The 22,634-nt window shown below is 36.3% G+C and overlaps 1 protein-coding gene and 1 pseudogene across 2 annotated transcripts in view; both read left to right on the top strand.

Moving 5' to 3' along the window:
• KCNH8 (potassium channel, voltage gated eag related subfamily H, member 8) overlaps window positions 1-22,634 on the top strand; it is a 280,000-nt gene that overhangs the window by 168,627 nt on the left and 88,739 nt on the right. Inside the window, exons 6-7 of the mRNA XM_005863634.2 lie at window positions 16,534-16,691; window positions 22,112-22,319. Coding sequence (XP_005863696.1) covers window positions 16,534-16,691; window positions 22,112-22,319 — 366 coding nt within the window. The remainder of the gene's footprint in view (window positions 1-16,533; window positions 16,692-22,111; window positions 22,320-22,634) is intronic.
• On the top strand, window positions 18,436-21,340 carry LOC102247527 (annotated as a pseudogene). The gene is made up of 3 exons (XR_001361595.1): window positions 18,436-18,624; window positions 18,698-19,049; window positions 21,329-21,340. The product of XR_001361595.1 is annotated as a phospholipid hydroperoxide glutathione peroxidase, mitochondrial-like (transcript).

The following is a 22,634-nucleotide window of genomic DNA, read 5'->3' on the forward strand; positions in this document are numbered from 1 at the left end:
ATATAATAATAATTATTATTATTACTATTATATAACCTTGCTCATAGGGATAAGGTTACATCCTGAACGTTCTTTTCCACTATTTCTGGTTCTTAGATCTTTGAAATTCCAAGGGCTTAGAAGCCAATTCTGATACTACATGCTCATTGGCAGATGATGACATGTTTACACTCAGAATTGACACTTGTGAGAAAGATCTTTTATTTGTTTGGGGTTGCTTCCCTCTGTTAAAGTGATAGAGTCTGGCTTGCTCCCCATAGTTGCCTCTAAATCTTCTGTGTTCTTTCTTTATGCCATCAACGATGTTTCAAGGAGCAAGATATTTCTCTAGGAGGACAATACAGTAGTCTCTCCTTATGTGCAGTTTCTCTTCCCAGGGTTTCAGCTATCTGTTGGTCAACCACGGTCTAAAAATATTAAATGAAAAATTCCAGAAATAAACATTCGTAAGTTTTAAATCGAGTGCCATTCTGAGCAGCATGATGGAATCTTGCACCATCCCGCGCCACTCTGGACGTGAATCATCCCTTTGTCCTTCGTATCCAGGCTGTATACACACCTGCCCGTTAGTCACCTAGTAGCCGGCTTGGTTATCAGATGGACTGTCTGTTGTGGTATCTCAGGGCTGGTGTTCAAGTTGGGAGGTAATATATCTCTTTTGGAGAGTCACAATGAACTTTATAGCATTATAAATCCTCTGAGAAATCCAGTGGTAAAGAAATCTGTTTAACTGTGATTAATACAGCACCTTCTATAGTTATTTTTACCTCAGAACTCACTCTTCCCCAGACCACTTGGTAACACTCTTTTGGGAAGACTAAGTTTAAAACATTCTTCCCTGATAGATTCACTATAAAGAAGGTATCTGAATAAAATTATGCTAGTCAAAATATAAATATGAATCATGAGCTTGAATCTCTATTCTCTTCCCCTTAAAATGAAGTTTATAAGCCATATTCTTTTTCTTAATACATTTTTATTGATTTCAGAGAGGAAGGGAGAGATAGAAATATCAATGATGAGAGAGAATCACTGATTGGCTGCCTCCTGCACTCCCCCTACTGGGGATCGAGCCCGCAACCTAGGCATGTGCCCTTGACTGGAATCGAACCCGGGACGCTTCAGTCCGTAGGAGGACGCGCTATCCACTCAGCCAAACCAGCTAGGGCCATCTTAGTTCTTTAGAATCAACAGGACACAAGGCTTGGCTTTAAGTTACAAAATAGTTATAAAATTACTTTTAGTTTGAAAACCATCCTACATAACTTAGCTATTGATTCAAAGCCTTACAGAATGAGAAGTGATTTATAGAACCTAGTCGTTCTTACTTTACAGGTGGGAAACTGAGCCCTAGCGATATGCCCAAAGCCCCACAGCTAAGTGACGGCAGACTCGGGTCTCCTAGTTGTTGGAAAAGGTTTCATAAGAGTTTATAATCAATATGATTCCATTTTCTGAAAAATTCCACTCAACTTAATTTCTTTTATTGAAAGCAATGAGGCGGAAAATGAGAGAAAGAGGTGCCAACTTCTTTCTCTTTCTTCAATGAATGCAGAAATTAATAGCTTGAATCTCTGAAATCTCGGTACTTAAAACTGTAGTATACCCATAGGTCCAACAATCACTTCCCCCATTTCATTGTTAAAAACCCAAAGAACCCAGTTTTGTGCAGGCAGTAGTATGCCCAGACAGACACAGAGAATGAGTTATGAGTATTCTAAGCCAGTGGTAATTCCCTTCCCTTTAGCCAATTTCAGGAGTAGGGGTAAAGGTGTGGCCAATTCAGTCCAATAGGATATAAAGAGATCATTTCTGAGGGCTTCTTGGAAATAATTTTTCCCCTGATCAAAGAGAAGCATGTGAGGAGAAAATATTTGTGTTCCTACTCCTTCTGTTCCCCCTGGGGTTGGATATGATGGGAGGACATGATGTGTGTAACTCCTGCAGCCATCCTTAATCATCAGGAGAGGCACAGGAAAGATCTGGATGGCAGAGCAGAAAGTTGAGATATTGCACCTCTGGACCCCTCGTCAGATGATGTAAGAATGTTCCCATTATTGGAGCCAGTTAATTAGATATTCTGTTACTGATTGATATGTCATTCTAAAAATACCAAAACAAATTAAGAAAAATTCTCTAGCATCTTGACCCCTTGCACTAAGTCATTTCATAAGTCCTACGATATGTCCTTTCCAAAGGAACAGAATGCTTTTTCTTCTGTCTTGTCATTCCCCTCTGAGACAGGCTAGCTAGGAAGTCGTCTGTACATTCTTTGTATCTGAGATTATTACCACCATGGCTTCATAGGCTACACCATAAAACTATAACTCTGATGGACTTGGTCTCTCTGAGAGCCTCCAGAAAGTAAAGGTCAAAGGAAAGTTGATGTGCAGTTCTACTTCCTATTTGCTACATTCACCTCAGTCACAGAAGGGCAGTTGAGAGTCATGTGAGATAAAGGGCAATTAATTATACATTGTGTGGACCATCCTGTCTAGGACCGAACATTTAGCATCCTTACCCACTACTCACCAGCAATGCTCCCCAACTATTAAGACAATCCCAAACATCCCAAAGGAATTTTCTCCCAATATTATATTTTTAAGATTATACTCTGTTAATCTAGGTAGTTCTTGGTCACTGGTTCTCAGTATCATAATAGAAAACATTCCAGAAACATGTGGGTTTGACTTTATTTGTTAATCAGCACTACCATCATTTAGTGTTTGTTTAGTGCTTTTAGGTCACAATTTACAAGTGATTACCCCAACTAATGAACAGAATTCTTATAAAAGCAACATTTCTTTATTCTTAATACATTTTTATTGATTTCATAGAGAAAGGGAGAGGGAGAGATAGAAACATCAATGATGAGAGAGAATCACTGATTGGCTGCCTCCTGCAGGCCCCCTACTGGGGATTGAGCCCGCTGCAATCCGGGCATGTGCCCTTGACCAAAATTGAACCTGGGACCCTTCAGTCTGCAGGCTGACATTCTATCCACTGAGCAAAACTGGCTAGGGCTAAATGCAGTATTTCTTATAAGCATATGTCTAAATTTTTGTCATTTCTGATTATTTTATTACTTTCTCCTTTTGTCTGCAATACTTTATTAACCAAAGCTTTTTATCCATTTACATGTCAACAAATTTTGCTATTTCAGAGATTATTTCTTCTCATTTAATTTTTAATATAACCTTGTGACATAATCATGCAGGTATATATATTCATACTTAGGAGGGAAAGGGGAAAAAACAAAGCAATTTATCCACGATCTAGCTAACTACTGACCAAGCTAGAACTACAGCCCTAAACCTATTTTTAAAATGGGCAAAATAGTATCAATCTTGTGAGGATTTAATGAAGTAATTTTATTTAAAAAAATAATCTCACTCACTGTTTAATCAGTAATAATGAGTATTGTCAATAGTATTATCAAGCCCGTATCTCTTTGGTTTGTTTTAATATCCACTATTTTCAGAAAATCAGCCCTCTTTAATTCATACTGAAAATCCAACTTGAACACAAGCCCTGAGATACGACGACAGTCCATCTGATAACCAAGAACATTCCAATTCCCTCAGCTTTCAGGAACACAAGTGTCTGGGGACTCATTTACCACTTAAAGGATCTGAGGCTTTTATAGCTGCTTCTACAGACTTGCCTCAGCATTCTTTTAGAAAAGCCCAAATTAGATCTTCCATCGACTCTAGTCCTGCATTCTTTATTTGCAGCGCTTCGGGATCTGGTGTGCATTAAATGATCCCAAACAACATTACAGGCAATTATTCCAGTGCCTTCTCCCATCCAGTCTTCCATCACCACTTCTAGGAACAAGGAAATAAGCTGATCTGCATTTCAACTCCTCCCCTTTTTTCTTCCCAGCTCTGATGAAGTCTAACAGGCACAAGCTGGGCTTCCATTAACAGTCTAGAACAGTGGTTCTCAACCTTCCTAATGCCTCGACCCTTTAATACAGTTCCTCGTGTTGTGGTGACCCCCAACCATAAAATTATTTGCATTGCTCCTTCATAACTGTAATTTTGCTACTGTTATGAATCGTAATGTAAATATCTGATATGCAGGACGTATTTTCATTGTTACAAATTGAACATAATGAAAGCATAGTGATTAATCACAAAAACATATATGTAATTATATATGGGTTTTCCGATGGTCTTAGGCGACCCCTGTGAAAGGGTCGTTCGACCCCCAAAGGGTCGCGACCCACAGGTTGAGAACCGCTGGTCTAGAAGGAAGTCATTACCTAAAGCTTCAATCACCAGCTTCAGAGTAACTCAGACTTGTCTCCAGCCAACAACTTCATCATTTTCCTGAATCTGTGTTCAATTTCTAATAGTTTTTTTAAATACATGTTTGTCTTGTAAAGCTTCCCCCATATCCCGTATAAATATGCCTTTTCCCACTTAACGCAGAACTGAGAAATAATGTTCTTATACTATTCAACTCCAGTTCAAAAAACTCTCCAATAGAAATCCAAGGTTCAAAAGAAGTTCTTTCATTCTTTCAGCATTCTTTTTTACTTTTAATATTTTTATTGATTTCAGAGAGGAAGGGAGAGGGGGAGAGAGCTAGAAACATCAATGATGAGAGAGAGACTTATCGATTGGCTGCCTCCTGCATGCCGCCACTGGGGATCAAGCCTACAACCCAGTCATGTGCCCTGACTGGGAATCGAACCCAGGACCTCTTGGTCCATGGGCCGACACTCAATCCACTGAGCCACCACAGCCGGGCCTTTCAACATTCGTGAGTGTCTTTTTCTCTTAGGGTAAAATATATAAATTTCACTGGAATGTGAAAGAGTATAGACATTTTATTATACAAGAAAACCTCAACTTACAGTCATTTTCCTGAGATGTGCAAACCAAGACGTCATTTCCCCCCTTAGATAAATGACTAAAATTAAAGATAAAAACTTGGATACTGGAAAGAAAGACTTCTAACAATAAATAGGGTTGAAATTTCATAATGATGAGGGAATTAAAATAAATGTTACGGCTGCATGATTTGGGCATTCTAGTATTCCTGGGCTACGTATTTAGAAGCGTTGATTGGTTAGCATTCATTTATCTCAGTGTTTGAGTCCCTCCCTCCCTTTCTTTCTCATTCTCTTCCATTTTTTTCCTAACTCTCATAATCACAGTCTTCCTCCTACTCTTTCTCTGCCGTTCAAACATAGGATAGTAATGAAAGTCCACACATAACACCCCATATCTGCACATCTGCACTCCCACTAAGAGTAATTCATAGCCATACTTCAGATTTGACCTTTGTCTCATGTGCCATTTTTCACCCAAGTATGAGAGCATTCCCAATGCCCACATTCCCAGTAGATACAACTGGAGTATCAAATAAATGGAATGTATTGCATTGAGCGTTAGCCATTTACTAGAAATGAATCACTGCCCACTTGGCTAATGACCAGCTATTGTCTGCTAAAAAAGTCTAAGCCTGAGGATAAGAACAAACAAAAAACTAGAAAATTACCCTGCCACTTCAGATTTACAGAGAAGTGTCACATACCCAGTATTTTAAGAGTGAAGAGATTTTGTATGTCAGAGTGCCTTGAGGGGGAAAAACAGTGCATTGTAAAGTAAGGTACTATTTCATTATTGCTATTAAGAGCTCCCATATAAGTTGGCTTAAAAGTACCTACATAAGCCCTTGAGCAAAGATTGGAATTGCATTTATTTTACAAATATACTATCGGTTTAATTATTGCTTCTTTAGGCTTTTCAGAATATCTCCTGGGAAGATGAAATGCTATGATAAATGAGCTACTGAATGGATACCCAGGATATGTGACCACTGTATTTTTCTTAACCGCATGAAACTACAGAGCAGAGTTTTCATTTCATTGGTTCAAAATTTGCAATTAATAGTTTCCTTACACTAGAATAATGGGTGTATGTTTGATTAGAAGAAGTACTTTATTGGCCATCATTTCCTATTAGACAAGTAGATTTTTAGAAATATTTCCTCTATTCTTTGCTATGAACAAAAATCACTAAATGGCAATGTTCTAACAAACCAACAAATTACATTCTCCGGGCATTTTCTTTTGATTAGTTTAATTTCTCCTCTGTGAATATACCGTGCTAATTACATAAGGTTTAAAATAGAAATAGTGGAGAGAAACAAATGGCCTTCAGCAACACCCATTCCAACACAACTGCCTCCATGTGAAATTTTTCTGTTATCGTTTCCTCTTATTTCTCTTCTTGTGGATGTGATCACAGTCTATGCAAATTTAGGTGCCTTGTATTTTACAGACCTTATTTATATATTTCTCTGTGTTTTATAAGTATTTATAGACATTTAATATTTGCATAACATCCCATCATGTAAAGGAGCTTTTCTGTTTAGTTAACCATGTCTTAATTGTTACATATTGCAGGTGATATATCTTGCCACTTACACAAAAAAATAATGAATACCTCCATGGAAAATACATTTATTCACTAACATATTGAATGCCCATTGTTTGCTATGCACTGTTTTTAGATGTTAGAAATAGAGCAGTGAAACAAATAGAGACACTTGCCCTCAAAGGTCTTACATCCCAGTAGGAGACAAATAGGAAACAAAACAAATAAGAAAATATATAGCATGTTAGATAGTGGTGAGTTGCACAGAGAAGTAAAGTAGAGAAGGGGAAAGGATTAGCTAAAATGGGAAGCTAATGGTGAACATGACATGTAGATAAAAATGGGAGGGGAAGCAAGGGGACAAGCAATTACATGAACTACATGTCTTGATGAAGAACATTCCAGAGAAAGGGAACATCAGGAAACAAAACAAATAAGAAAATATATAGTGTGTTAGATAGTGGTGAGTTGCACAGAGAAGTAAAGCAGAGAAGGGGAAAGGATTAGCTAAAATGTGAAGCTAATGGTGAACATGACATGTAGATAAAAATGGAGGGGAAGCAAGGGGACAAGCAATTACATGAACTCCATGTCTTGATGAAGAACATTCCAGAGAAAGGGAACATCAAATGCAAAAGACTCTACCTCGACATTTTGAATTCTTTTAAGGAGTGGAATTACTGGGCCAAAAATATTAAGAAATACAGCCTATAACATTTTCAGAGTGTTATCTTTTTAATCACATTATCCTTAGAGCATTTATTTATCAAAGTTCTAGTTGAAAAGCAATTTGTTCTTGCTAGTATTTTTTTTTTTACAGTAATGGCTATTGTGAGAAGTTCTAGTTGCATGTTGCTTTCTGAATTTCTTTAATGCTACAAAGCATTTCATTTAACGGAATAAGTCAGATAAAATAATGTTATCAATATTGTACTACTGTGATTAACTACTATTTTCCCCTTTAGAAGATTAGATATACATAGAAAATGAGTTGTATTTGCCTGACAAACACAGCAGTTATTTCACAATGTACCTGAATTCACTATGTTTAAATATGAAACATTTGTGAGATGACAAATTTGGTGGAAAATAGTCTTCGCTGCCCTGAGACTTACATATTACTGTAAATAGACTACAGGAAGGAGCACATACTCATAAAATATGAAACAATAGTGCTTGTTTTGTACAAGACAAGGAAATTAAGAACGGAATATTACTAAATTTAGAAATCCAGAGGAAAATTATGAGTTCTTGATTTAGAAACATATTGCACAGTAATGAGGTGGGGTTTTTTTTTCCATTTTCCTCTTAGCAAACATGAACTCTGCTATGTCATTCTCTCCTCTTCCCACTTTTTCAAGTATATTTTCTTGCAGCGTATAAAAATACTGTATTCTGTAAGTAAAAATTGCATTATTTATGTGGTTTATATTTCCCAGTTGAATCCATGCATTTAGCATTTGCCATTGGAATAATCTCCTCCCCCACTACCCCAATAGTTTAAAGATAAATAATTTTTAAAACCAAATATATATTGAATATATTGAAAAGTTGTTTATTTTAGATAACAAAAGAATATTATGGCCACCTGTCCCTAGATGTCATTCATTATGTGTTATTCAATTCACTAAATATTTGTTGAAGATCAAAATGCTGTCACCCAAGTGATTGCACATGGCAATTCTCCACCATGGCATAGAAGACCCTTTAGGATCTGGACTCTATCTGTTTACTTATCACCACTTGCTTCACCTTTCTGTGGGTCCAGCCATATGAGACCCCTTGCAGTTCTTCAACTGTATTATTCCTTGCATCTTTGTATTTTCATATCCTCTTTATTTTATACTCTCAGAGAAAAGTAGCAAGATATCTCTTTACCCAATCAAATTCTCCTTATCCTTGAAGTATCATCTTTGACCTCTTCTACAAAGTCTTCTTTTTACCTATTCTTACTCCTGTCACCACAAGCCTGGGCTAGACTTCCATCGTGCACTATTTAAGTGCTTTCCCTCTCACATTCTTCAACCCTATTTCATAATTGCTTATTTATCTCCCACACTCACATGCCATAAATAAACTATGCGCTCCCAGAGGACATGGATTGGATAATATATTTTTCTCTAGTTCCTTCAACTAGTATAGTTTCTGACCCATAGTAGGCAGGAAACTAATGTTTGCATACTGCCATAATTCAGATAAACAAAATAAAAAGTTAAGCTCATTGAGTTAAACAACGGACTTATTTCCAAAGGCAGGCCTGTATGGTTTTATATGTGGTCCCACAGGTATTAGCTGTTCTTTCTTGGTGTCTCCAAAGCACTCATCACATAATTTTTTAATTTCCAGTTTTCTACCTATATCCCCTACTAAACTTATTTCTTCGAATGCAGGAATAGAGGATCAATCTTTGTACAACCCACACCCAGCCAATATATGTACATACTAGGTGATCAATAAATGCTGGTTGAGTAAATAGATGAGAAGCAATCATTTATTAGCTCTATTTTACTTAAATAGAAATTGGAACTTAGAAAAGATTACAAAAAAAAAAAGAAAGAAAAACCTTTCCAAAGGACACTGCTACTTACGGGAGAGCCAAAATTAGAACTCAGTTATATTTTGGCTCATAACATTTTATTATATCACCACATTTAACTGGACTAACATTATAATTTTAAAGAATAAAATCCAAAAAATGTATATGTATTTCAAACTTGCTAATGTTATGTCCATAAATATGATTATTATTACAGTTTCCATGGAAATCAGTAATTTTGGTGATATTCCTCTGGAGAGATTCCAAACAGGTTAATTTACATTGGATAATCCAAAAGGTATAATAAAAAGTGTAGAAAAACTCAAAATACACTGGAATGAAACAAACGTATAGGTTTCTGAACAAGAAGCAATTCATCTCTTTGGGAAACCAGTTGTGAACAAAGAGGAGACGCCCACAATCAGAGACTTTTCCAAAACATAGGTATGAAGACCTGGAAAGGTCGTTTCACAGGTGCACAGCAATACTGTGTACATACAAGGCAGGGCGTGAGAATGCACAACCATAAGAGTAAATAGGAAAAGGTGACTGGAATGATCCTTGTTGTGCTTGAGTTGATGATAGAAGTAAAGGTCTAGAATGTAAGTTGTATAAGTTTGATAAAACAGGAAGAAATTGCAAGGAGGTTAATTGCTGTTGCAAACAACAAAGTTTTTTTTTCTTTTTTCAAAGAATGGAAGCAAGAGATGGTAGTGCAGAGAAGCACATGAAGATGTGATGTTTCTGGCTGAAACATGTTTCTTCTGTACAGTTCACTTCTACATCAGGATCCATCTGGGGGCACACACACACACACACACACACACACACACACACACTCTTAAGTTCCTGACAAGGACATTACGTAGATTTGTGCACGTATGTTGGTGAGATGAGGAGGGCTGATCAATTCTCAGGTCATCTGTTTTTCTCTTGAGAAGCTTACTAGCCTGAGGATACTTGTAGCAATAAAAGGACTTTTTCTTTTTATAGGACATATTTCTGCCCAAAAATTATTCATTCTTTATTTGAAATCCAAATTTAACTGGCTGTCCTGTTTGCTGAAATTGCAAGTATATACTGAGGTGACCTCAATGGATCATATTAATGCCTCAGCTTTAGCAACACCAGGAGGTTAGATTCCTAGGAGCTGCCGCAGGAAAGGTTTATGTTGAAATGATGCTGACCAATTTTTGGCTAGATATTGAGAAACAAATAAACAAACAAACAAAAAACTATGGCTTAGGAGTGCTGCCATTGTTAGTAGAGTCTGGAGAACTGGATGCATCACTTGCCCATTATGATAGCAGGTCACATTTTGATTGGACTGTCAAGACCAGCCACCAAAGCACTATTTCATGGGACTAGGAACTGTTAAATTGCTAAGTTAATGAAAGGATGAGAGCTGTGGTCTTTGCTTTGTGTATTAGTTAGGTTTGATCAGCTACTGCAACACGAGCTGCAACAATAATTCAGTGGCTTCTGAGACTAGAAATGTATTTCACACCTAATGTCCTAGGGAATATATTGAGGGCTGGTAGGGAGAAATAGGAGGAGGTGGTTCTCTTACGTAATTATTTAAGGACTGAGACTGATAGTGGCTCTACTAACTTTAATGGGTGGCTTCTAAGGTCACTTTGTTCTTAATTCCAGCCAGCAGAAACAGAAAATCAAAGAGCATGGCAAAGCAAATGTGCATAACTTCAGCTAATAGTAATGCAAGATTCTTTTTAAAGGTACCCAACAAGTCGTTAAGGCTGTATTACTAGAAGTAAAACCAATTCTAAAAGTATTACTAGAAGCATTATATGCCCAGCCAATTGGCAAAGTCTAATAATATCAAGTGTCAATGAGACTGTGGAGTAATAAGAACTGAAACCTCTGCTGGTTGGAGTGTGTCTTCCACTCTGGACAGGCTATGTCTGGGGATTAGCTTTTGTCTTTCCTGGTACAGAGAGGAGGAGGGTGCTTTTGAAAAGTATGTCCTGCTTTTAAGCAAATAGAGGCAGAGCAGGTAGCTTTTCAGGTTTCTGCTTCTCAGGTGCCTTCAGCTCAAAATAATTCTAATGCCAAACTGGCATATTTTGGGATGGCATAAACTGCTACCCTTTCCATATCTTACTTCCAAAAGGATAGTAGTCAGCTATGTAAGTTGACTACTTTTCTTTATTATGCTAGCACTTGAGAATTCCTTTTTAAAATAAAAACTGATAGGGCAGCTCACTATGTAAAATGAATGAAAGCTCAGGCTGAAAAGAGAAAGGGGGAAATGAGAAGGGGAAAGCCCAAAGTCATGAGACCTGTGGAACTAGAGAAAATCACCAGGACTGGGAAAAGGAAACCCCGTCAGTTGGAGACAGTTGGAAGAAATGGAGATGTTCATCCTGGGGTACTGAGTCCACTTGATGACTGATCTTGAGTATTTATGGAAAGGGCTTCGGGGTGGGAGAGGACAGCGTATTCTGTGTTGTTGCTCAGGATGAAACTAGAACCAAGGAAAGGGTGCTACAGGGAAGAAGGCATCTTGAGGAAAGGCAGAACTACTTAGTGATGGGCATGTCAAACTAAGGACTCTCAAAGGGCAGGGAGCTTACCACTGCTGGGGGCATTCGAAGACTGGTTGGCCATATCCTTATGAAGGATGACATGGATGGAGTGCCTGCATTTGAAGACATTAGGATAGAGGACTTATAGGTCTCTTCCCTCCTATGTGGGTTAATGGGATGCTGATAATGAAGGTCAGACTGATATAAGAGTACACCATGGTACCATTGGCCACACTGGTACAAAACAGAAACCAACACCAGCTTCAGCCACCCCTCAATCCACCTGGTTGCCTCTTTTAGTTTCACCTTTTCTTCTAAATGCAATTGCTCTTAAGTTCCATTTCTCACTAAGTCTGCTGCTCTTAAATGCTATTTCTCACTGAGTCGGCTGTCCTTTCTTTTTCTTTAAATCTTTCACTTTAAGGTAAACAGAAGGGACAAATGCTGACAAATAAGCAAGGGTTGAGTGGTATGAAAATCTCATCTACTATTATTGGCAATTGATTACAGTCATTCTTAGGATTATTAGTCCCTCACTAATCAGCTCTCAATTATTCATTCTTCCCACATCTTGTAGCTCGACTTTGTAGACATCATATAGTGTTGAAAGGAGAACCTCACAAGCCATCTTTAGAACATTAGTCCGGCAGCTGGTTTAGTGAAATATCTCTTCACCCGAGCTGTACTACATTGATTAATTTTTAAAGGAATAGCTAAATGAAGATATTAATTATTTGTATGTGGTGCATATGCTATCATACACACAATTATATTTTAATTTACTTTTTATGAGTAAGCCAATATGATTTTAAAATTATTTCCCATCTGGCATGCATGCTAATAAAGAAAAGGAATCTACTCATTTGTGCCATATTGAATTTAACCTTTTTTTGTACTTCCTAATTACATAGTTCTCAAGGAAATCAAACTAGAAAAAATGGGTTTAACCTTTCTGATTTTTAGTCCACATACATAGCCATTTAGTGTGGGAGAGAGAGGAAGCACTGATTTTTAGAGGTTCTTAACAATATGAAAACAGAACATGCCTACATTTGTTTATTATTTGTCTTAAATTTAATCATGTTTTTGTAAAAATGAAATACAAGACAAAAATGATTATCCTTCAAAACCATTAAGTGGCACATGAATCATCATATAATTCAATTCTATTCTGCCTCATTTGGGTGGGGTGTATTATGATCAATTTTTGAAAATTCTATAAATCGTATAAAGAATGGAGATAATGTTCTTTCTGATTCAAACTCTGTGCTCTGTGTGTATATACTCCTGGATAGTTGCACACATTAATAAGTGGAATTAATAATAAAATCACACATAAAAATTTGGATATGAGTACACTTTTATGTACTTCTCAACATAAAAGTTGAAAAACATCATAGATCTTCCATATGCCTCAAAATGAAAACTATATTGCTGCCTTTCAGGTAAATTGTGGATTGTCTGCAGGAGACCACATTCTTGCTGTAACATTTTAATGAGTTCCTGACTTAATTTGCCAAAAATACAAAACCTCATGGGAAATGAGACAACCATGGGGGAGGAACAGCTGTCCCAATATTCCTGAGGCTCCACTTTGCCCCCATGATTCTCACATGAGGGACATCACATCTGACAGCTCTTTGCTTTCTCATCACAAGCACTTTATCTGATGCTCCCTTCACTCTTAAAGAAGAACTTGTACTAATCACCTGCCCTTCCATTTAAGAGAATATTTACAAACATGGAGTTCTGTTTCTAGACACCACATCGTATCAGTAGAGAGAAAGCAGAGTGAATTCTCAGTGATCCCTAGACAAAAAGTTAGTTCTTTTATTTCCAGAATCAAACACAGTTCATTTCCTCACATGCAATTCTGTGACTCTGATTTAATATTTTTTTTAACCTGGGTGGTACTGATGCTGAATTTGGTCTAAGAGCTACATTCAGGACTGCATTTTCCTACACCAACCTACTGTTATTCTCTCTAAAATATACTTAAGATAATGATAAGAAAATGGGACCGGGTGTCTAAAGATGCTCTGTCTCTTTGTTGCTCATGACTTTAAAAATGTAAAATCTCCTTTATAACTTTAAGGAGATTTCTTTAAATCTCCTGAGTCATTGGTAAAATGACAGTAATAGTATTACACATGAGAGAGTTGGCATGGGAACCACACTAAGGAATGTGAAAAGTTTTATAAATTATAATACAGTAGAACTTTCTATGCTTATCATGCGACATAACTATGTTTTTTAGAAATTAGTGTTCAAAAATAATCATCATCTGATAAACCTATAGTCTTTGCACAAAAATAGTACCATAACCCTGAAAATGTTATAATATAATATATATCTAGGTTCCCCCCAAAAAATAAACCTAAAGTATTTACATATTTCAAAAATAGATTTATATCTATAGATTTTTTAAACAGTTGATTTTAAAAATAGCTTTCATTCTTTTATGATTATCACTATTTGTGTATAAGTCTTCTAATGACTTCTTTTGAAACCTAAAATTAGCATATCTTCATTCAACCAATTAACTCCAATGAATAACAAATTATTTTTTTAAGTTTTCTAAACTTTCTAATGATTCATTCAAGAATACATTTTATCTACTTAGCAGTCTGCACTTCTCTTTTACTTTATAATAAATCACATGATTAACCACATAGCTTTATAAATGTTTGCAGCACCAATCAAAGGGCAGTCAATTCATTCATTCCTCCATTTAGGGAATGCCTCAAATATGTTAATAGTGGCAGTGGGTTTTCTGTGAAATGTGTGGTAGGCCTGGCGATCAGTTAATAAACATGCAAGAAATGTATCCCTTCAATTTTATAATGAATTTCTAAACTTAGCTTCTGTTTTAGAAACTAAAGCTTGGTAAACATTTGTTTTGGATTGCTCACTCCTAAGATGAAAACCTAAATGCCTAACCTGAGCTTTCTTTTGGAAACCATTAAGGTGAAATCTCTGCTTGATTTCTACAGCTGGTGGTCTGACTTGTTAAATTGCTTTGCTAATGCAGAGTCTAGTTAAAGGGAAAGAAAAAAAAAAGTTCATGTGCTACCATAACAACCTCATGGCATTCCACTGTGCTCCTTATGGTAGCCTTGCTTCACTGATGCTTTGGTACTTGCCATCATAGCATTTTTACTCTGCAGTGGAAATCATCTTGGGATTATCTTCAAACCTTTGTGAGTAGTTTATCCACTAGCTTCAACCTTTCATATTTTCAATATTAACAATGGAAGTATTTTGATAATTTTAGCTTTTGACAAAAAGTTAATAATCTTTTAACAATATTATATTTTAAAGTTAGGATTCACAATAAACTAGAGCGATTTTTGTTTTGTTTTGAGTCACCTGGAACAAGCTTCCAGACAAGTGATGTGATTGGCCTCTCTTAAGGTGCCAATACTTAAAGTGCTGAATCAGAATTTAGGAGACTTAGATTTGAGTCTGGCTCTTTCACCAACTAGCTGAAGAGTTTAATCCTGTGCTTTCATTTCATCATCTGTGTGACCCTGAACAAGTCACTTGACCTCTTGTGTGCCTCATTTTTCTCATCTGTAAAAGAGTTAATGGAAGTGCCTACATCTTACCATTGCTATAAGGAGTCAATGAAATTTATGATTCTAAAGGGTCTAGAACACTACTGGCTTCATGCTAAGAACATATGTGTTATCTAAAATACATAATAGTAATCAGTCTTGTCATAATCCCTAGATCAGTGGTCCTCAAACTTTTTAAACAGGGGGCCAGTTCACTGTCCCTCCGACCATTGGAGGGCCAGATTATAGTTTAAAAAAAAACTATGAACAAATTCCTATGCACACTGCACATATCTTATTTTGAAGTAAAAAAACAAAACGGGAACAAATACAATATTTGTATTTGCATGTGGCCCGCGGGCCGTAGTTTGAGGACCCCTGCCCTAGATTATCTCACCTCACAATGCTATAAAAGTCAAATGACATAATAAATGTTGTATTAGTTTGTTATTGCTGCAGAGCAAGACACCACAAACTTAATGTCTTAAAACACCACCCAATTATTATCTCATAATTTCTATAGGCCAGAAGTCCAGGTATGGCTTAGCTTAATTCTCTGCTCAGAGTTACACGTGGCTGAAATCAAGGTGTTAGCTAAGCTGTGTTCTTTCTGGAGCTCAGAATCCTCTTTCAAGCTCATATGACTGTTGGAAGAGTTCATTTCCTAATGGTTGTAGGACTGAGGTTCCCATTTCTCACTTAATGTCACCTAAGGGCTGTTCTTAGCAACTGGAGAACTGCATACTGTTCTCTGCCAGGTGGCTCTTTTCACCCAGACAGTTGCCTTCTTCCAGTTGAGCAAGAGTATGTCTCACTGGCTTTTAATCCCTTGCCATCAGCTGAAAAAAAACTCTGCTTATAATGGTACCTGATCAGCAATGGTACCCTGCAACATGATCATGGCTGCATATCTCCTCATGCTCACAGGTTTCACCCTCACTCAAAAAAAAAGATAATATGAGGGTGAGGATCCTGGAAGGTCATCTTAGAATTCTGCCTTCCACAAATGTGAATATAAAGTGAAAAGTAAAAATTATATACATAAAGTGCACACTATTGTATGATTTATCCTTGTCATCATCATGCTCATGATATCAACAAATTTCTAACCTCATACAACACTATTCTGCTTATGTTTAATGGTTTAAATTAGCTATAATGAGTATTCCAATTCATCAAATGTGTAACTCAGAACTTAGCATTCACTTCATAATGTCTGGAATGTACTAAGTGCTCAAAAAATATTACTATTTTTACCCTTCTTAATACATGTTTGTTAAGTTGTGCTGGATCTGCCGAGAAGATTATTTTGTATGTTATCAATCTGAAATATGCTAAGAGGTTACCATTTGTCTAACTTTACTTAATTTTATACAATTTTCTTTCTTCCTCCCTTCCTCTATGCCTGTCTCCCTTTTGTCCTTCCACTGTTCCCCTTTTCTCTTTCCTTATTCTCTCTCTCTTCCTTCCTCTTCTTCTCTATCATTTTTTTCCCCAAGCAGATATTATTTTAAATTTCCGAACAACCTATGTCAGCAAGTCTGGCCAAGTTATCTTTGAAGCAAGATCAATTTGCATCCACTATGTCACAACTTGGTTCATCATTGACTTAATCGCTGCTCTGCCTTTTGATCTCCTGTACGCTTTCAACGTCACAGTGGTGAGTAAGGACAGACCTCCCTTGCACATGACCCGGAAGGCTGGTTCACCCCTGTGTTTGTTTTTCACAAGTTCAGGTTTTAAACATTTGTGGCAATTTGGCAACCAAGATTTGATGTCCTTGTTCATAAAGATGCCAAGGTGCCCAATGATATGCAGGTCAGTTTCTCCACTTAAGGAAGAATTTCCTCTTGAAATTTGCATGACCTGTTTCTAGTTATTTAAATACCAAGAACAAAGATATACAAAACGTCTAAATTGATCAGCAATACAGATTCGCTAAACAAACCCTTTGATAAGGAAGCCATCTATAAAACTATAGCATAACTTTATCTTGCTTGGGCAGATATCTGCCTCTAGAGATTGGTGGAGAGTTTAAAGATTTCTTTTACTTTTATGACCTTTATTCTTACTTCTTGAGTATTTTATTATTCATTGGCATAACAAACAGAAGACCAATCAAGATAGAGAAAAACGCTAAATTTAAAATAAGAAAATTCAACTACTTTTTGGAAGTGTTTGTAAAAATGTTGCATGAGGCAGAAACCTAAATGACACAATGACCGACTTGAGTTCTCTTTGTTATTAATATAGGGTGTCTCAAAATAATGTGTACACAGTTTGGATAACTATTAATCCCAATGGGTTAAATCTGAAAAGAAACATCAATTGAGCTATCAGCTATTAAGTGTGTATACATTTTGGGGGGACACCCTGTATTTGTAACGTCTCTTTTTTCATCAAAAGCCTTTATACTTACGTCTCCTCAAAGGGAAAAAAGTATCTTCTACTTGCAGTAATAACAATTTTTATTATTTAATGATTGATATCCTTACAAAATTAAGTGCTGTTTTATAAATAGAGTTTTGGGGAGGTATAATAGCATTTTTGGACCAGTAATGCAATTTGCTGCTAGCATAAACAATTTTAACTGGAAAAAAATTTATTAAACATTAATTCTAATTAAACATATTTCCTATGCAGTTAGCAACCTCCTGTAGAAATATTTCCTATTAAGAATGTGAAAGCATAGTTTTCAATATTAAACAAAGTGATCAATATTTCAAATACAATTGATATCAACTTCAGAATGAAGATTGAACTGTAATCCTGACTAGTACATATTTGTCATTTGTTAATTTCATGTACAATAATAGTATTTTTTTTCTTTTTCTTTTCTTAAGTTGGGAAGTGAAGGTGTCAACCTCTTTAAGAGGTTTATAACTCAACTGAAATGAAAGCTCTGGGGGAAATTCAGTATGTAATATCAATCAGTGCTACATTGAGTTGTTATCCAGGTTTCTTAAAGTGCTTTTTAAGGTTGAGTTTGACTAGATAAGTGTACTATAATGAAAGTGTACTAGGTGTACTAGTTAATAATGCGGATTTTTTTCTATAGATGGAGTTACACATATGTTAATATATATGTGATTTGATATGTATGCTATTTTGTTGTATTGACAGCAAGGTTCAAAACTTCATGTCAAATTTTCTGAAATTAGATATTTTTACGCTTAAAAATGTCGAATTTCATGCCAAAAAAAGAGCATTTGCGGGAAGTTTTAATTCATTACTTTATTTTGAAGAAAAGTGATGCTGAAAGTTATCGTATACTTTGGGAAGCTTATGATGAACATGCTCCATCTCAAGATACTTGTGAATGTTGGTTTAAATGCTTTAAAAGTGATGATTTCAATGTGAAAGACTAAGAATGTCCAGGTCAACCGAAAAAGTTTGAAGACCAATAATTATAAGCATTATTGGAGCCGCCTGTGCCGCCTGCTGAAGCCAGCGCTTCTGTGTGGTGCTCTTGCCGTGCCCGGCGTGGCCAGCACCATGTGCGCCTCCCGTGACGACTGGCGCTGTGCTCAGTCAATGCACGAGTTCTCAGCCAAGGACATCGACGGGCGCATGGTTAACCTGGACAAGTACCGGTGGGTACCTACCTGCCTGGTGGGGGAGGCAGAGGGAAGGTCGGCAACTCTGACCACCCCATCCCACCTCCAGGGGCTTCGTGTGCATCGTCACCAACGTGGCCTCGCAATGAGGCAAAACAGACGTAAACTACACTCAGCTTGTCGACCTGCACGCCCGATATGCTGAGTGCGGTTTACGGATCCTGGCTTTCCCTTGCAACCAGTTCGGGAGGCAGGAGCCAGGGACTAATGCCGAGATCAAAGAGTTCGCTGCCGGCTATAATGTCAAATTCGATATGTATAGCAAGATCTGTGTGAACGGAGATGATGCCCACCCTCTGTGGAAGTGGATGAAAGCCCAGCCCAAGGGGAGGGGCATCCTGGGAAATACCATCAAATGGAACTTCACCAAGTTCCTCATTGACAAGAATGGTTACGGCAAAGTAATTTTGCTTCATGATAACGCACCATCACACACTTCAAAACCAATTAAAGACATGTTAAAAGATCTTGCCTGTGAAGTATTAACCCACCCGCCGTATTCACCAGACCTTGCTCCCTCAGATTACTTGTTCTGATGGATGGCACACACACACTTTCTGAACAGCACTTCAAAATGTATGAAGAAGTGGAAAATTGGGTCTCTGAATGGTTTGCCTCAAAACAAGAAAAGTTCTATTGGGACAGTATCCACAAATTACCTGAAAAATGGAGGAAATGTGTAGTTAGTGATGGACATTACTTTGAATAAAGCACTTTTGATGTTTCTCTTGAAATTAGCGTGTTTTCTTTGATTACAAAATCCGGATTATCAACCGGTTAATAGTTAATCTGAATTTTTAACCGGTTAAGAGTTAATCCGCATTAGTAATGAGTAAAACCAGGCTTTTGGTATACTGAAAAAAAAAAAAAAAGAATATCCAAAAGGAGAATATGATTCACAAAATGCTAATAAAATGTTTCCAAATTCTCCTGAAGGATTGTTAAATAAATGGTGTTTCATAGACTGTGCTCTAAATTAACTTGCTTCTTTGCTACTAAATACTAATAACATTTTTATATTCAATTTCTCTTTGGACACTGGACAAATAGGACAATTTTAAATATGATATAAAGAGGAAATATATAACATGTTTACATATCTATATCCTTGTTGCCTAAAATTAACACAAATAAAAGATTTATGAAAAAATTTAAATCTCTTGATGAATTTTAAATATCTGTACATTTTCACTGCACTCCTGCACCCTTCTGTCACTCATTCTGACTTGTTAAATCTGGTATGAATGCTTTAGAAAGAATTCAAGTTGTAGATTAACATCTATGTCAGAAAGTAAAAGAGGAAGGAATGAAGAAATCTTTCTCTCTTATCAGTGATAATTTTTTTTTTGCTTTTCACAAGAGTAAGGATATGATTATTTAACAAATTGGTACATAAATTTAATATTCCCCAAATAAATTAATTAGGTTGAAATATTCTAGTTTGAATAGAAAAGCTGTTCAACGTATTATATTTACTTCCCAGGAAACATAAATTATGAGGAATAATTTATGTTCTGCCATTGTTATACTGCACAGCAATATAAAAAGAAAAGAAGAAACAGACAAAGGTATTGTCTTCCAGATCTAAAATGTGTCCAGTTAATGTATCTCTATAGATGACATTGAAAAATAAAATACAACCATCAAAAATGTATGTTTTAGCTTTAGTTCTGCCTACAATTGTTAATGGCAAATGTTTTATATATAGCTCACACATTTATTTATTAAAACTTACTATATACAAGCCCTATGAAAGGCCCTATGAGAGATAAAGTTATGAATGAGACATAGAAGTATGATAGAGTGAAAAAAGGCAAAAGTACAAATCCTAGTTTATCACTTATCATATGAGTTACTTCATTGGGAAAGTTATCAAAATAGGTCTAAAATAAGCATAAAAATCCCTTCAGGGTTTTTGAGCAGCCTAAAAAGGCAACATTACTATAAAATACCTTGTTAGAAAGACCTCAGTATATGTTAATTAGCTCCATTAGGGACTTGTGTTCCAGGTTTCATTTTAGTTACAAAAATGTCATCTATCTATCAAATTTATCTATAAAATAAAAACTCCACCCCTGGTAACTTCTCTAAGCTACAAAGTAAGAAGTGTGAAGTCCTAGCATATAATCATCAGACTCATAATCAACTAGAGAAGTAATAGGCTAGAATTTGGCTGTGAAGGAGAAAAAAGTAATATGACAAGACATAAAAGAGCATAGCTAGCTGGCAAGGTCCTCACTGACCTTATGATTTTGTTATATTTTATAAGATTACAACTGAAGACACTTTTAGTGAATATACATTATTATACTAATTTTGGAGTATTTTTATTTTAATTTAATAACTAATCTACTCACTCACTTAAATATTTATTGAGTACATACTATGTGTTAGGCCTTGATCTAGGTATGTTTTTCTTAGAGATAAGGGAAGATGGCTAGTGGAAAGAAGCTAGAAGTTGACTGACTCCAGCTAATTACAAAGGCAAACTTCTAAAAGATTCTGCACTGTTAATGCTTTTGTCTGTAAAGGAAAAACTGTTATTTGGTATAGTCATACAAACCAATTCCTTCTCCCCTATTTATTGCCCCCCCCACCTCCAAAAAGTTAGATAAGGTAAAAAAAAAATTGTCAAACTCTATTTGCATGATTAATATTTTATTTACCTTTTTTATTTTAGGAGGCTCTTTGAAGGTGTGAAGGGAGTATATATTAGTGCATCACCAATGTTGTTAATAGTGACATGGACCATTCTGGTGAATGCCAATGGTGCACATTTTTCAGTTTGGCTCTAAAGTCAGGAAAATAACCTTTAGCTCCAAGTCTAATGCTTTAGTGCATACAAAGGCAGAACCTAGGAGATTTTTTAAACTGTTTTGTTCCCTTTGATTTTGGTTCACTGGGTATATTTGAGAATTGTAGATGCTTGGACAAATGTTTTCTTTCTTGATATTGTTAGAAGGAAGAAGGTATAGCACATAAAGCGAGAGGTACTACTATACTTGTGAGCAGAACTTAATCAAGTTTTACAGCTCTAATTATTTTTCAAAATCCTAAGTTACTTTTATTACCACTTTACAGGCCTTTACTTCAGTCTATACAAATTGTTATAAAGAAGGAGGGAACATGGGATTGAAAGAAAATGTATGTAAGGGTATGATATGTCTAATGTACAATCCTGATATCATAATGTGTTTCAGTTGTGTATCAGAATAAATAAATAAATTATATTCAATAAATCTTAATTAAGGAAGATAAGTATTTACTCAAAGAAAAAAATCATCCTTCTTCCTCTTTTCACTTCCTAATACATGTCAAGAGATGATATAGAAATGGTCGTACAAATGGAATCATGATTATACTTAATTTCAAGAACTTTCCAGAATGGCTATAAGTGCAAGAACCTGTCTCGGCATGAGGTGAACCCCTGAGCCAAGTTGTGTTGCCCTGTCTCCTGCCACAGGTTTCTCTCGTGCATCTGCTGAAGACTGTCCGGCTGCTGCGTCTTTTGCGTCTCCTGCAGAAGTTGGACCGTTATTCCCAACACAGCACAATCGTCCTGACTCTGCTCATGTCCATGTTTGCGCTCCTTGCACACTGGATGGCGTGTATCTGGTATGTCATTGGAAAAATGGAGAGGGAAGACAACAGCCTTCTGAAGTGGGAAGTTGGTAAGGGCTTACATTTGTCGCATTTTCCATTTTTAAGTGAAAAGGAAGATTGTCTAGAACTTGGAGGAAGTGAAAGATGAGTCTATAATATATGTCCTCTGTCAATTTGTCACGTCTTTTTACAAGTAATTTCTTTTGACAAAGTTTTCTAAAACAACTTTTTTATTTTTTCGGAGTTTTTTATTAAGCTTTCAATTGGTTTGCTGTTTTAAATGACCAGCAAGTCTGTAGAAGTGTTTAGATAAGTAATGTGTGATCTTATCTTGACATACCCAATGCAGGGCTGGTAATAGCAAGTCGCTAGGCAACTGGCCT

This window comes from Myotis brandtii, unplaced genomic scaffold (assembly GCF_000412655.1).
Source record: "Myotis brandtii unplaced genomic scaffold, ASM41265v1 scaffold18, whole genome shotgun sequence".
In the NCBI taxonomy this organism is placed as follows: Eukaryota; Metazoa; Chordata; class Mammalia; order Chiroptera; family Vespertilionidae; genus Myotis; species Myotis brandtii.